The following is a 16,823-nucleotide window of genomic DNA, read 5'->3' as shown; positions in this document are numbered from 1 at the left end:
GAGACATCTCTGTTGCTCAAAAAACACATCATTAGTACAGTTTATTTCACGACACAGTATAATAAGAGTAAAATAATAGGAGATAATTATATACATTTTTCTAACATTTCCCTCCTGTTTATCGATATTATTTTGCTCATCTAATAACCACTTCTTGTTAGGATTTTCGGTTACAGAATCATCATGTCTTACACCCAGAGGTTACGTTAGTTTTAGACTGTAAGAGAGTTTTCTTCTTCAAACATGGCAATGAGGTCCTCTTCGAGGCCCTCAATGTCACCTGCTAGCAAAGGCATCAACACCTGCCCACTTGTGGGGTCAGGAGTGATAGCAGTGGTGATTAATCTATTTAGCAAGGCTCGAATACACAGACTGCAACAACATCCACACAAGGTGAGCAGGGCCGCAAATATAGCGACAGACAAAAGCAGAGAAGTTATTAGACTTTTCCATCTTTCGAACACGTCTAGCCAACCATCCCACATTGATGAATCAATTCCAGATTGGTCTTTCATGCGTCTGTTCATTGTACGCAGACCGTCAAGTGCCTGTGTGAGTTTTCCCCCTGGAGCAGTGTTGTTTGGGATAAACGTACAGCACTCGGTATTGAATAAAGCGCACACCCCATTCCTTTCCGCTAGGAGCATATCAAGCGCTATTCTGTTCTGAAAAGCCATCAGGGAAGTGGCGGCTAACTGTTCATGTACAGCCTGTAGACTGGCTTCGGTGTAGTTTCCCAGCTTTTGCACGTTGTAATGGATGAAGTTGATTCTATCAACATTCTTGTTAGGAGTTATAGGAAATACAGCCGATATTATAGGAATATTCTCAAATCCTGCAGTTACTTGATGAGCGAATTTATATTCATCTGGGACACCTCGAGGAACACCTATTGCGTCTATATAAGTTGGATCATCGTCGCTGTGCCATGGCATGTAAGATACTGATCTTCTCTCTCTCTTCCAAGTTCCAGGAATGAAATTCTGATGCATCTCCCATATTTCTGCAGCCGAGGATGGGATAACTGATATCGGTAACAACAACGATATCAGTGCACACGTTCAGGTTGTGTTTTTAGGCAGTCTGTCATATAATTTATCTGCACCGCACCACCACCATACGTCAGCTCTGGATTTTGGTGAAAACCTGTGCGGAGCGGTGATGTTCTTCTGGCACAGATCAACTGGTTTATCTCCCAACTGGTGCTTTGATCCATTAAATATGATACATGTCCAATTAAACTGCTCTATGTTTTTGTCAAACAGAGGTTTTATCTTTTCTGGGGAGGTCAGCAGGTGAATTTTGTCCCATTTTGAGCAGTTTTTGCTTGGATTGTCATTAGTCATTAAGTCTAGTGTGGTTGTTTCATTTACAAAATGTGTACCATGATCAGATCTTATAATTTTAGGAATTCCATATCTTGGGATTATGTCTTTGCATATTGCTTTTGCTCCCGTTAAAGCGTCTGGATTTTTTGTTGGAAATATTTCTGTCCATTGTGAGAATACATCTATTATCACTAAAGCATATTTCATTCCTTCACTGTTATTTAGTTTTATATAGTCCATTTGAATTTCCAGGAATGGGTAGGTAGGTGGAGGAAATTTTCCTCTTTTTGGCCTTAGATTTTCTTGTGAGTTGTGTTTTGCACAATTTAAACAGCAAATTAACATTTTGAGTAATTATTGAATCCATATGTAGTATATGTCTTATTTATTGTAGATACCATCCCTCCTGTTGAGACATGTGACTTACCATGGCTCAATATACCTGCGTATCTAAATACATTTTTTTGGTAGTATTGTTTTCGTAGTTGTGATTGCGTAACCTGTTTGCGTTTTACCATATGTATCTTTTTTTTTTTTTTTTTAATTTTTAATATATATATATATATATATATATATATATATATATATATATATATATATATATATCACATGAGTCTGGATTCTTAATCTTCTTTTTATTAAATAATTATTTACATTTTATTTATTTATTCATGTATTTATTTGTGACTGAACGTGGCCAATCCAGTTACATGTCTACCCGGAGACATTTTGAGTTATTCACAGATTCTGAAAGTGTGAATTCAAAGCTTTTCAATGATGTCTCACTCATGTAGATCTGATCATATTTGAGTAAGTTGTGGTCATTTGAATGTAAACAACTCTCAAACCCATTCACTGAGAAAACGGCTTCCAAAGTTTCTCACCGGAGTGAGCCCAGAGTCACAGGGGGGCTCATTTGCATCTCATTGAGATAAGCCCTCCCCCCTGTCACACTGACACCACCTCCCCCTACAGCTGTCACTGAAGACTCAAGGAGTGTTGTTATTGATGGTAACTGGACTTGAATCAGAATTAGAAGTTACTATATTAAAATGGAAATACTTGGATTACAAAAGGCCCTGAATAGAATCAAAGAATCAGAATGAGAATAGGGTTCATTGCATTTGTCAATAAACATAATTCACAGGTGATTCACCAACAATGGTGCACTGAATGATTCAACACAAACAACAAAAGATAAGATAAGAGCCTTTAATGTTACAACGCAGTAGATACAGGGGGAAAGGACAGTAACTTATGGGAAGTTTAAAAAACACTCTTAATAGAAGAACTCTTATAAACAGATGCCAGGGCCAGGTATAGGAACTGCAACGGGTCCATGGCTTTGAATATATGAGATATGAGATAATAGATATGATATGTACACCACCAGAGTCCAATTACATCAGAGATCACATCCTCATCCTCTTCTTCGTCTGTGCACTCTTCTGTGCTGTGACTCTCGGCTCTTGGCATCAAAGCTGTAAACAAATAACAGGACATTTGAGAAATGGCTAACTATTTCACATAAAACACTCATTAACTATTTATTTTTTTTAACACAATGTGAGAGTTTCAATATAAATACCTGAAGTGCTGATAACTCTTGATCTTTGGAAGCCGTCTGAAGAAGGGACTCAGATGCTTCTGCCAGTCCAAGTTCTTGACAAACACTTTGCTATCCACCGTTCCAACAAGCTGTGGGATATTGAGGTGAGACTCAGGAGAGCTGTTTTCCACTACCTGATGACAAGGGCGACAATGTAAAAAAATGAGAACAGAAGAAACATATCTTAAGCAGAGAGCAGCACTGAAGTTTTGCCAGGCTAATGTTCACACATTACAGTAGTCAAATAATATAAACTAACCTCAGCGATGTCTTCCAAAGTGTCAACCCTGGTCTTCATGTATGCTCGCTTGATAATCTGATGATCTGTGCGTGGCCTGCAGCTTCTGATGTGTGGGAGAAGCTGTTTCCACAGTGATCTGAAGCTTGATGTACAAACTGCAGGCTCACCTGAAAAACAGATGTTGCTTATGGTTAATTATACTCTAATCATTAAAACACGAAAATCACCAAAATAATGTTTTACACTTACCACGCTCCTTAGCAGACTTCACGTAGAGACAGGTCATGTCAGTCAGGGTGTCTTTGCCAATTCTGAAAAGGGGGATAAAAGGATTAGGGTTAACAGTAATATGGGAATAACACGCTTCACAGATAACAGTTCACATTGTGACGTTAACGGTGTATTTAAGATGCAAAACGCGGAGATATTGGGACATCTGCCCTCGGCTAGCGATGCTAGCTAGCTCACTTGAGATAACACTGCTCGTAAAAGCAAAACACTTGCAGAACAGCACACCAGAACATAAACATACACTCAAGTTTAAAACCGGCGCACATTAAAGTGATTAAAAGCGGGTGTTTTAGTCGCAAAGCTTACCTGGTTCAGCCGTCCTGTTGTCTCTTCCAACACCGTGCACAGAGAGACACACAGGAAGCTGATAATGGCCAGGCTAGCGCGTGATTGGTTCGAGTGACGCAGTGCGTGCGTGACGTGCAACGTACGTAAGCCACGTGACCAGAAGTGGTATCGGGAGTTGTAGTTTTTTTCTCTTCCCTCGCCGAAAAATAACCCGATAACATAGCAAAGTTTAGCTTACAACTTAGCTCCGAATAGCTGCGTTTAGCTCCAGGCTGTGGCGCTAACAGCCGGTTTAGTCCACCATAAAACACACACAAAGCACAACCCACACAACCCACGGGCCAACCCACGCCGAAAAATAACCCGATAACATAGCAAAGTTTAGCTTACAACTTAGCTCCGAATAGCTGCGTTTAGCTCCGGGCTGTGGGGCTAACAGCCGGTTTAGCACCATAAAACAGACATAAAGCACGACCCACGGGTCAATAAATACTACATAAGTATATAATTTGTACAGACAAAACGCCGAAAAATAACCCGATAACATAGCAAAGTTTAGCTTACAACTTAGCTCCGAATAGCTGCGTTTAGCTCCGGGCTGTGGGGCTAACAGCCGGTTTAGCACCATAAAACAGACACAAAGCACGACCCACACAACCCACGGGCCAACCCACGCCGAAAAATAACCCGATAACATGGTGATAACAGCAAGTAGTCACATTAAGCCCTTATTGCAGAGTGCACTGAAGCAACATGTTAGCTTAGCATTAGCTCCACCGGAGCAGACAAGTAAGATTCTAAAGTGATCACGAGACTGCCTTAAAACACAGCGTTAAAGCAATAATTTAGTAGTAAAGTAAAAGTGTACCAGAGTAAACATTTCCGTTGCAATGTAGTCCAGGAAATGTAAGCTCTGAAGACTGTGCTCTGCAGACGGTCTGGAGTAATGAGAGGAAAACACGGAGCACGCAGCTGTAGCCATGCGGATCACAGCTGATTGGTGGAAAATGTAAACAACACGTTGGCTAGAAAAAGGTGACGCCCCCCAGGAGAGCAGGAAAAAGACCCAAAAACTCCACATTTTTAACAGCTTAATGTATACGTTTAAGACAACCAATAGTGTTATCTGAAGCACACAGGGGCTTATTCATAACTTCAACTAGCACATTCTGCAAAAAAATGAAAATCACAAATTTGGGAAAAAAAAAAGTAAAATGCTGTTTTTCTCAGTTTCACCGAGGCCGACATGGTCCGACAATTGCCGTGGCGAGTCACATATGCATCTAACGTGCCTGTCCCAAAACCTACATAGTGCTTTCCTATCCACTCATGTATTTCTGGTTTGGAATTTGCATGTAATGCATTCTTCAACTGTTGTTTGTACACACTTTCTCCTTATTCATCAGTTAGCCCACTGTGTACTCTGAAGACCTCCCTCATTCTGGTCAAAAACTCTTCAAATGACTCTGTATCATTCTGCTTTGTTCTATTTATTACACCATAATTTGGAGTTTTCTTAAATTTTTCTTTTATTCTATCGAGAAGAGCTGTTTGTCTTTGTCCCAATTCTGCTGAGTCATGTTCTAATATTGGTCTGTTTTGGTTATTACCCACTTGTGGTCCTCGTGCATCCCATTCTCCCACTACACTTGTCCACTTATGTCCTAATGCTCTTCTCAGACATCTTTAAATTTCTGCACCATTCAATCTGTATGAGATGAATAACATTGTCATTTCCTCACAAAATGCAGTCACGTCTGTGGTGGGTGGAGTTATTTCTTTTATTGCGTTACTAACGTCTGCGTCCGTCCATGGTCGGAAAACTAACATTGTATCAGGATACGGTGGGTTGTTTACGCCAGCTACAGCTTCCATGTTTGGTCTCTGTCCTGCTCTAGGATGCGCTACTTCAATCATAGGTGCCAAAATGTCATCTTGGTGAAATGGATGTGTTAGTTGCGATACAAATGTCTCTTGTGGTGCTGTTGGTGTTTCTGAATGTGGTATATATCTTATTGTCGAGTCCCCCATTGATTTTGATAGGTCTAATGTTCCATGTGCTTTCATTTGTTTTCGGGTCCTTGCGTCAGGTGGTAATGGGGTTTTCGGTGTTGGTTTGAATGATTGAGGTGATTGGCCTTTGCCTGCTTGTTCTAGTTCCTCTTGTGGATAAAGAGTTCTAATTTTGGTTCTGCGACTATTTGTGTCATATGGTGGAGGAGCGCCTTTGGGTGAATCATGGGTCTCGCTATGTGCAGCTCCTGCTTTAAAAATGTTGTCATCTGTGTCTTCTGACTCATCATTTCTATATACTGTTACTAGTGGCGGGGCTTGAACCCGCTGTGGTGGGTTTTGTCTTCTTGGGCGTTAGTTTTGTTCTTGGCTGGGCCCTGTTTCCAAATCATCTGTTTGTTGCCACAACATGGTAGATTTTTTATGTCCTTTTTCTCTTTTATTTGCTGGATTTAGCCATACTTTGCTTTCTTTCCATCCTTTTTTATCAATTTTGCTTCTATGCCCCCGCAATTATTGTAAATTTGTTCACGTAGTTTTGTCACTTGTTGTGAATTTAGCCTGCCTTTGAATCCATATTTAGTTACCCATAGTTTGAGAGGTTTTAGCGCTTTCGGTTCAACTTGTTTTACCGTCTTATAGTCTTTTGATGCTAATTTCCCATACTTGTTTCCCATTTTGAAAGTTTTTAGTCCAGTTGTATGAACCTAGGGTTCGGCTAAAACTGGAATTTTCCTTCGTCCAGACAGTGATAATCGTAGTCACAGTATTCTCACTTTAACCTGTGGCCAGGTGGAGAATCTTACCTATGTATCTGTGACCCGTCACTGTATTTTTCTGAACGTTTTTATATGGACAGGAATGTTAACGGTTTCCTGCCCCATACACACACACACACTTCCACAATCACACAGGGACTTTTAGTTACGTACGTTTTCAGCGCTTTTAACCAGTATTTATTACCTGCCAGTGACGAAATAGTCACCCGATAAAAGGTTACCAAGCCTAACCAGTATTTATTACCTGCCAGTGACGAAATTGTCACCCGATAAAAGGTTACCAAACCTAACCAGTATTTATTACCTGCCAGTGGCTGGCCCGCCACCCGATAAAAGGCTACCAAACCTAGTTTTACCTGTCAGAGCTTAAGTTTTACAGGGTTTTTCTACGCGCTTTGTCCCTCAGTCACACACGTTTTTAATACAAGACATACTCACTACTTATTGTTCTTGTCTCCCTCCTTCGGTATGTCGTCAACCGTCAGACTCCCGTCGACGGCCAGAGAGTCAGCCGGGAAAAGGTCTTTCTGCAATGGCCACTGTCTTATCTGAGTCTTTGTCGCCTCCAGGAGTCCTCAGGTGTCTTGACATCCGGCTCTCGAAGGACCAATTTGTTTGAGCTGGTGACCCAACAGTAATTAAAGCACTGTAAACAAGGAAAGGAAGACAAGACAGATTAATATATTTTACTCGCGAGGAGAACGGTCAAGGATAAACGACTCAGTCACAATAAGCGACCAGGGTCAGATCCCTGCTCGTTCTGAGCTCCTTTGGCCGTTCTCACCGCATTTATTGAAACTTCTTCACGCCCATAGTTACATAAAACAAGTTGCCCGAGCCTGAGGGGAGGGGGGATAAACGCCAAGGCAACTTGAAACATAAGATAAAAATAAAAGACATCAAACATATAATGAGCAAAAGGGAAAGGAAGCTTCCCTTTTCCCGTTCACTCCTAAAACCGTGATTCCGCTGCAGATGTTCACAGCACTCAGGGCAGGTCGACCTTGAGCGTTACTGGAGACATCTCTGTTGCTCAAAAAACACATCGTTAGTACAGTTTATTTCACGACACAGTATAATAAGAGTAAAATAATAGGAGATAATTATATACATTTTTCTAACACATTGCACGCTGCTCCCCTTGCACTGGCATCGCACGCTGCTGGTATGAATGTGTCAGTGGATTATGTAAACTGGTGGTGAAACGGGCAGAATTATAAATGAGTGAAATGTGTTAAACCTCCTGATAGCCTGTCAGGAGCAGCGGCCACCAAGAATATAGTGCAGAGGACTATTCTTCAGATCAGGACGTCCCAGCTGGAGTATTAGCCCACTCTGCATGTTTTGGGCTCAGTTCAATTTAGTTATGTAAAGCGCAAAATCACAGCGGCAGCAAAAACTGTTGATTTAACCAACAATGTTAGAAAAACGTCATCGGTCAAACAAAGCCTTTTCACAAGAAAATGTCCCTGAATATCCTCTGTACTACTTCTCGGAAAGGAAATATATACAGGACATATACATTGCGGAGAACCAGAGAAGAATAATAATAGATAGAGACTGTAGAGGTAGAAAACATTCAAGACAAAAGCATCGAGGGTTAAGATCTACAGTCTCTTTCTATGTCTTAGGATCGCTAAATTGTCTTTTCTCCTTTTGGTTTAAATCCTTTTGGTTCCATCTTGTCAGAGTTGCCATAGCAAATAGGTCAATATTTCATAGTTGGTTTTAGACGATTAATAGCCACTAGATGGATAACACTTGTCGTTACATAATCCCTCCCCGGACTTCACGAGGGGCGCGCTACATTTACCTGACCGTCCAGACAGAAGATGGGACGTGTGAGCTGTATTTGACAGAGCGCATGAGGTCAGAGACTGGTCAACACTTTGGGGATTAACACATCTGGGTCAGTGTGAACTCTGCAGCTTAAACACCCGCGGGCCGGTGTGTGTGTGTGTGTGTGTGTGTGTGTGTGTGCGTACGTACGTGCGTGCGAGGACGTCATGGATGCAGAGAAAAGGAAGAGAATCAGACAATTAGGAACGAGTTTTGGCGATAGAACAAAAAACAGTTAAAAATACAATTTGCAAAAAAGCGCAATATGTAAAATGTGCTGAAATAACAGTATTTACATTTTGTGCTTAGTTTTCAAGCCAATTATCCAATCAGAGAGCAGAGAATTTGTTCATCGTTTTTTGGGGTGCCAGATCCGCGACAAAAAACAGTTTGCGATAAACCCATTAAACGTCTCCGATCCCCTTGTCCAGCTCCGCCCTTTAACACCACCGGCCGCTCGCGTTCCCTCGCTCGCCGGGTTTTCGGTTGTACTTCGCGCGAGGAGGTTGTGTGCATCTGGGGGATTTTTATCGACCGATCACGGCGCGGCGTTTGTCGCGGTGAAAACTCGTGGGATTCTCGCTTTTAACGAAACGCGGTGTTCAAGAAAGAGGGGGAAAAAGAAAATGTCTCTGTATTTTTGTGTTCCAAAGTCAGTGACAAGAGCAAGGAGAAAAAAGACACGATTGCTTTAAAGATGAACTCGCTTTTTTGGAGGGCGTCCATCATCTGCGTTACACACATCGATCAGCGACGCCTGCTTGTTTCCATGGAGATAGATGATTTGACAATGCAGGAAAACAGCGCGTCTTCCAAAGGCATCAGCTACTCTCAAAATCCTGTTGCATCATTGATTTCTTTTGAAAATCAGAGCTAATGTTTGCGTTTTCTATTTTCTCCGCGCGTTTACAGTGCGATTTGTGTGACAGATTTATCCCGTTCACACTTGCCTGCTTCTGTCTGAGAGTGTTAATGGAGTGTGCAGGCGACCAGAAGAGCGGAAATGAAGGCAGAGATGACAGATGAACAGCAGACAATTAGTCATTAGTTAGATTAATTAATCTAGAAACACAATTATGTTTTTCTCAGATGGAGGGCTTATGTTCCTCAAAAGGTGCAACGCAGTAACTGAAAGATTGAAGGAGATGTCACGAATAGGGACGTCACAATTTTAAATTTCAGCACCAAATCAGGACCAAAACAACCATAACATTCTACATTTCTTCTTCTTTCTTAACACTTTACCTCCTCAGTGTGTGACTTGCTTTATGAAATCAAACTTTCTGAATGATTCATTTGACATGAACAGAGAGATTAAAAAAATAAATAATATTTGGGTTTATTTTTTTTTATGAAAGGCTGAGCAGAAAGGACTAAAATCGGCACATTTAAAAATAAATAAAAATGCCTGTTGTTCTCTCTCTGGTCTTGTTTGTTTTGTTTTTTATTTATGTTTTATCCATCCATCCATCCATTTTCTACCGCTTGTTCCCTTTCGGGGTCGCGGGTGACTGGAGCCTATCCCAGTGACTTCGGGCCTTAGGCGGGGTACACCCTGGACAGTGGCCAACTCGTCGCAGGGCCAACACAGAGACATAGACATTACAGACAGACAGACAGTTCACGCTCACATTCATTCACTAGGGCCAATTTAGAGTCACCTAGAGTCACCTAACACATGCATGTCTTTGGACGGTGGGAGGAGCCGGAGAACCCGGAGAGAACCCACGGTAACACGGGGAGAACATGCAGACTCCACCCAGAGAGATCATGTGATGTTGGTCTGGTCCGGGAATCAAACCCATGATCTCCTTCTTGGGAGGCAGGAGCGCTAACCGCCTTTGCCACCGTGCACCCCTATTTATGTTTTATATATTTATTTATTTTCTTATTCTTTAATTTTTGGGGGGGAAATGTAAAATCTTAATTAAAGAAAAACAAAAGAACTAAACTAAAAATTGTCACTCTTCTTTAAACTGAATTTTTTTTTAAATTAAATTCTTCTTCTAAAAATGTCACAATTTGAATTTGATTAGCCTTTACGATTATATTGCGACCTAAATAATCACAATAATCGATTAACCTAATAATCTTGAAATCCATACTCACAAACTGAAAAATCCACAAGTTATGAAACAGTTTTTTAAATTTAATTTTCATCACTAACTTCAAACTACAGGTTGTCACAATACAAACAAACAAACAAATGTTCAATACTCACCACTGGCCCAATGATGGCGAAGCACTTAAACATCGGCTTGTGTCCATCAATACCATTCTTTTCAGGAGCGGTCCAATTTCGTCGTAATTATGTGATGTTTACTTATTTATTGTCAGTATTGATTCTTCAAACGAGTGTCTATTTGCCAGTAACAAGTTCTACCATTGCTTATTGGCTCGTCAGAACATGAAAACAATACAACCTGCTGATCGTGGATGGAACAGTTCCGTTTACTGACAAAATGCTTGTTGATATCAATAAAAACGGTGTAAATATTTGTGTTTCTTGTGCCGCTCCTTCACTTCTAACTTAGCGTTTCTCCTTTGTGTGCTCTATCCGTCGAAAAGATGAGTTTCCGTTTAAATTTTTAGATGTTTTGTCCTTGCAATTGCAGTTTCTTCAAATCACAAATCAGATGTCACGCCTTGACTCTTTAGCTTCTGCAGATACAGATGAAATTCTCACTGGAGTCAATCCTTGATCCTCTACTTTTCACCAATACTATTTGCACTCTTTCTTGTGTACAGAGTGTTGTTTACTCCGCCCAGTACTCGCCCCGTCTAAGGATAGTAACAGTGCGAGTCTAAGTGTTGTTTACGAACCCTCTGAAGCGTTCGCCAAACGCAACATAAAACGGATAACGCATGCGGCGGTGAATTCGTGCAAATAACAGAACCTGACAATATCGTGCCACGTGAACCGCAGCGTCGGGCGCAGCAAGGCGTTAAGGCAGAACGGATGGCCTGCTGTGGCCAAGGTGTATCGTCATGGCAACCCGCCGGTATGAGTCCAACCGCGGAAGCTTTATGAAAGGCTTCGTCCCCAATGTGGGTGTTGGAGAATGTGAGGTATTGCATTGTCAGGATGTGTATATATGTACGGCGAGGAAGTATTTGAAAAGAAACTCAATCCACAAAGAAACAAAGCCACAGCGGCTCGGAAATTACTATATGTGATTGAGATCTACCAAACTAATCAAAGTTTCAAATAATGCAAAACTGTGTGGTACATTTTTGCAGTAAAAGAACTATACAGTGCATTTTTTTTGCACTTCCACTTCTTTTGATTACCACTGTACAACAGAGCATAAGGCTTATTCTTCTTAAAACGACATGAATTGCACATGTTTGGTACCCCGGATGCCAGTGTCGATTGCTGTGGCGATCACCCAGTCGCCCCTGGCAATAACCAGTAAAAAAGCCCATGCCGAAGGCATACTTACTCCTGCTATGAGAAAATAATCAACAGTTGACAAGAGCAGCATGAAGCGCTGCATGTCCTCCAAAAACACCAACAACACTCGAGTTTTACTCCATACTTTTAACTGCAAAAATGAATGGAAGTCTATCGGGAGTTCGACGGGATGGTAAATATATTGTAAATTCTTTTTTGACCCCCTGAACATGTTCTCACCAAACTTTTCCCAAAATTTGGAGTCTGCTAAACATTTTGTTTTCTATAAGGTGCGATTCAATAAATGGCGTGACAGCCACAAATCCCTCCCACAAATTTAGTTTTTTAGCATAAACCAAATTGCTCATTCCAAGTCCTATTTTGCCCAAATTTGAATCGGTTGTTATATTTTTAGGCCTGGACCTGGGCAATAGTGCCTCCTACAGGGTGATAGCACCACCTACAGAGTGAATTACACATGGAGAGAATAAAAGGTGCTTTTTCCAAATTCTTTGAAATTTTGAACTAAATTCTATTTTGGCATCCCAATCAAAAAGCCAACATGACCTATGTCATAATTATTTCTTATAGCGTAGCCATAGCGATGACAGAAACCTCCAATGTTATCCCTATGGGAAAATCGCTAAATCTCTAAAATATCTAAATGTTTACACTTCACACTTTTACAAACTCCTCCTTAAGCAATAGCTTGATCAAGCACAAATTTGGGCACTATCATTTGAGGAGTGTTTTCCCACTCAAAGTTGTATTTACTCTTCACCCTTTACACTGCAGACCTCTGTCATGACACGGACCGCTGTGTCCTACAGAAATTCTCTGACCACTCTGCCATCATCAGATGACAATGCAGAGAACAGAGGACTAGTGCAGGACTTTGTGGACTGGGTTCAGCAGATCCACCTTCTCATCAACACGGGGAAGATCAAGGAGATGGTGGTGGACTTCCGCAGACACCACTCTGCTGCCCCCTCACCAGTGAACATCCAGGGATGGGACATTGAGAGAGTGGACTCATACAAGTACCTGGGTGTTTATCTGAACCACAAACTGGACTGGACTCACAACACAGACGCACTGTACAGGAAGAGCCAGAGTCGGCTCTACCTCCTGAGCAGACTCAGGTCTTTTGGAGTGACAGGGCCACTCCTGAAGACCTTCTACGACTCTGTGGTGGCATCAGCTCCTGTACGGTGTGGCCTGCTGGAGCAGCAGCATCACAGAGAGGGAGAGGAAGAGGCTGGACAGAGTCATCAAGAAGTCCAGCTCCGTCCTGGGCTGTGCTCTGGACTCGGTGCAGGAGGTGGGGGACAGGAGGGTCCTGGATAAACTCACATCTATGCTGGACCATGAGTGTCACCCCCTGTAGGACACTATGTCCGCTCTGGGGAGCAGCTTCAGTGAGAGACTGATCCATCCTCGCAGTGTGAAGGAGGTTTCACAGGTCTTTCCTTCTTGTCAGACTCTACAACAAACACTGTTAGTCCTGAACATGTGTCATTCAGCTTTTTATAATCATGTGCAATACTGTTATGCTCATGTGCAATACCGTAATAATCATGTGCAATACTGTGACATAATGTCAATCATCCCTGGTGCAATATTTTCTGTCCACAAAACAGCTGTAGAGTGTTATTGCTCCACTTCAAAATTTTTGAATAACCGCATGCAATACAAAATACAGAAGTTGAGATAGGTGAAAACAGAAATTCTCTTAGCACTGAAGCCTCGAATACCGGATTACTCAAACACGCACAAATCAATCATGATACTACGTTGAGTAAACTATTGATACGATAACTCTGGTATAATGTCTCTAAAGCCCTTTAAATAAGGATTTGCTACACACACATTCTTCCAGTTTTCCCCTCCTGCTTTTGTATAATTCTCTTTCTTTTCTCTCGCCGCTTTCATCCTTTTTTCAGATGGCTGTGATGATCAGCGTGGGCTTCGTGATCGCGTGGACCCCCTACGTGACAGTGAGCTTCTGGAGCATGTTTCACGCACGCCCAGGGGACCACCTCAGACCCTTCCTCACGCTGCTGCCCTGCCTCTTCGCCAAGAGCTCCACGGTGTACAACCCTTTCATCTACTTCATCTTCCAGCGCTCAACCAGACGTGAGCAGATGGGCCACAGAAAGCGGGACCCTGGGTGTTTCGACTGCTGCTGCTGTGGACGTTCAGAGCGGAGTAATGCCGCCAGAGAAGGCAAAACCACCACAGATTGCAACTGGAACGGCACCGAGGAGACCATGGTGGGGTTGACGGGGTGTTCCACCGTTCCGAATGGGAAAGAAATCGTGACAATAGCCTGAGATGTGGTTTGCGGTTCGCCGCGGTGACGTTAAACACGGTCCCTTTAAATCGCCCATGCGCAAATGTATCAGTGAATTGTGATGTTGTCGCGTGAAAGGTCATTTTCAGTTGAAATTTAAATCCATAAATGACAAAACGTGACACACAGAGAGAGAGAGAGAGAGAGTGTGTACAAACCTCTTCTTTCTTTTCTTACGTTCTCTGGCAAAGTCTGTTAAATTTGAAAAGTCCATTCATTTTTTTCATTTCCAAATTTAGTCTGAATGTAATTTTCTCATTTTTTCAGATGTCTATTATAAGGTTGGTCCGGTCTTTGATCGTTGGTTCAGTTTGTGTCATCCAAGTCTTTGCCGTGGCCTTTTTCCCTGCTGCCAGAAGTATGCTCCAAAGGGATCCATTTATTGTGTTAATGGCAGGAGTTCTGAGCCCAAATACATGGTTCTGTTGTACAAGTCAAGTGGGATGCCAGCCACTGTCTCCAAAACGTTATTGATTTGCCTGGAATGTTCCACAGTATGGCATTAAAATTGTCTCGCTTGTATTTATGTCATTACGGGTGTTTTTATTACCAAAGAATTTGTTTGAATAACATGCATTCTCATTGTGAACAGGGTCCTATCTCTATGGAGATAGATCAATTTAATGCTGTGCTGTGGAAAGTTCCAGGCAACGCAATAACATCTCCATGGAGACAGGCCGGTGGCTGACCCACCAGCAGAAAAGTTACATTGTGCATCTTTAATGTGGACGGCGGGGGACATGCACCTCACCATGTTTTACTTTTACATTAATGATTTGGTTGAACTACAAAGTAAATTAAATGTAAGATTTTTTTCCGATTCACCTGCAGTGTCTCACACTATATGGCTGCTTCTTTGTACTGTAAATTGTAGCAAACAGCAGCTCGCTTCATATTCCCACTACAGAAGAATCAAAGCATAATCCTCGGAGTGTCAGAGCTGGTCCAGAATAATGCACAGCTCTCCTTTCACTGAAGCCAATCATGTGATCTTGTTAGAGAGCGATGTGTTCCACTACATGTAAGCACTATATTGTTCGGCGTAGGGATACGCTCTGTTCAATTAATAAAGGCGGAACCTCCTGTTCACTTCACTCACGGGACCGGAGCAGTGAACAGTGCGGCTACCGATAAAAACGACACACAAGTCTCCTGTCCTGCATTATATACCTGGTGTACCAAGACTGAGTATTCTGCAAAGATGTCACAGTCAGATGGCACGGGAGAGAGTGCACAAGCTGAGCGAAACGCTGCAATGAACCCAACAGATCTGAATACCTCCTCTTAATGTCTTTATGACGGACATTTAACATGGGCCAGGCACATTTTCAAAGAGAAATATTGCAAAAAAGATATTTGGATCTTCCACTGCCGCTAATGAAAATGGATACTTTACCTGCTCTTGTGGCCAACATTTGGATATACTCTAGTAATTATAGAAAGAGAGGCTGTGGCAGGCGTCCTATCAGGCGTTGTGTGCTTGGTAGGACTCCCGGGGGCTGCTGATTAGCTGATGGGTATCGGCAGCCAGAGCACACCACTGCTCGTGCAGGTGGGAGGAGATCGGAGGAGATCGAAGAGGCTGCGGAGGAGGATGGAGGAGTGCGGGTGGAGGAGTGCGGGTGGAGGAGTGCGGGTGGAGGAGTGCGGGTGGAGAGCTGGAGATGCTGTCGGACGGTGGAAGAAACATTCCTCAGTCTCGCTGTCAGGAAGGAGGAGGAAGAGACTGAGGAGGAATAGGCTGAGGAAGAAGAGGCGGAGGAAGAAGAGGCGGAGGAAGAAGAGGCGGAGGAAGAAGAGGCGGATTCGTCCATTGCCCGGGCTGAAGTCGTTAAGGTTGTTGCAAACTCCTCTGCCCCAAAGCTCCAGGGATGGATGAGATCAATATGTTTGCCTCTGATGCTCTGTGCACTCGGATTCTCACTGTTGTACATTTAAGGTCTTGCTTAAGTTTGTGACATTATAAAACCCGGGGAACAGGAACCAGCAAAGTGAGCTAAGAAATAAACCAGTTTAATGAGATGAAACATGTCGACTAAAAATACTTCTGTATAGGAAATCCTTTTAATGCACTCTGAATGAGGAGAATGAACCTGTAAAATGTGAAATGTAAGAGACAGACAAACATCAAGTACGTAAAGTGCTGGAGAATAATAGCTTAAGTGCACTGTTCCAGCTCGTGACGGCTGGTGGAAAGAAGCTTTTAGTGTGACGAGAGGTTTTACGTTTAATAGAACTATATTGTATATATTGTAGAAAAAGATTGAGTTGTATCATCTGCACTCTGTTTTTAGGAAAAACTAAACATTTTGACACTCATCCAAGAGTCATTGTCAATCTGCGGAGTTCAAGGGAACTCCAATATTTATCTTACGCTGAGTAGGACCTGCCCACCGGGCTGATAAAGGGTGTTTTTGGTTTCCGATGAAACTGCCCTCTTTGTTCTCTAACAGCCCTGTAATGGGCTATCAACCTCCTATTGTAACCTGACTTTGGCTCCCTCCTCACTGAGTACCTGATTATGTTCAAACATGGCTCGGCCGAGTGATTCGAGGGGCTCAGTTCAAATGTCTGCACTTGTAAAGAGCTTCTAGAACAGGCAGATCACAGTTCAAGGCTTTTTTAACTGTTTAAAGCTTTTCTCTCTTTGACTTTAATATTACTGAACCACACGGACACAAGTTTGTA

At 42.3% G+C, this 16,823-nt stretch overlaps 1 protein-coding gene across 1 annotated transcript in view; it reads left to right on the top strand.

Annotated features, from left to right (window-relative positions):
* Nucleotides 1–14,823, top strand: part of opn8a (opsin 8, group member a) — a 38,410-nt gene extending 23,587 nt beyond the window's left edge. Inside the window, exons 3-4 of the mRNA XM_072449301.1 lie at nucleotides 13,726–14,055; nucleotides 14,728–14,823. Coding sequence (XP_072305402.1) covers nucleotides 13,726–14,055; nucleotides 14,728–14,823 — 426 coding nt within the window. The remainder of the gene's footprint in view (nucleotides 1–13,725; nucleotides 14,056–14,727) is intronic.
* The last annotated feature ends 2,000 nt before the right edge of the window (nucleotides 14,824–16,823 follow it).

Source organism: Eucyclogobius newberryi, unplaced genomic scaffold (genome assembly GCF_026437365.1).
Source record: "Eucyclogobius newberryi isolate DKJ021-1_F unplaced genomic scaffold, fEucNew1.0.hap1 SCAF_1, whole genome shotgun sequence".
Lineage (NCBI taxonomy): Eukaryota > Metazoa > Chordata > Actinopteri > Gobiiformes > Gobiidae > Eucyclogobius > Eucyclogobius newberryi.
The sequence above is the reverse complement of the archived record's forward strand: the minus strand, read 5'-3'. Positions and strand labels throughout refer to the sequence as shown.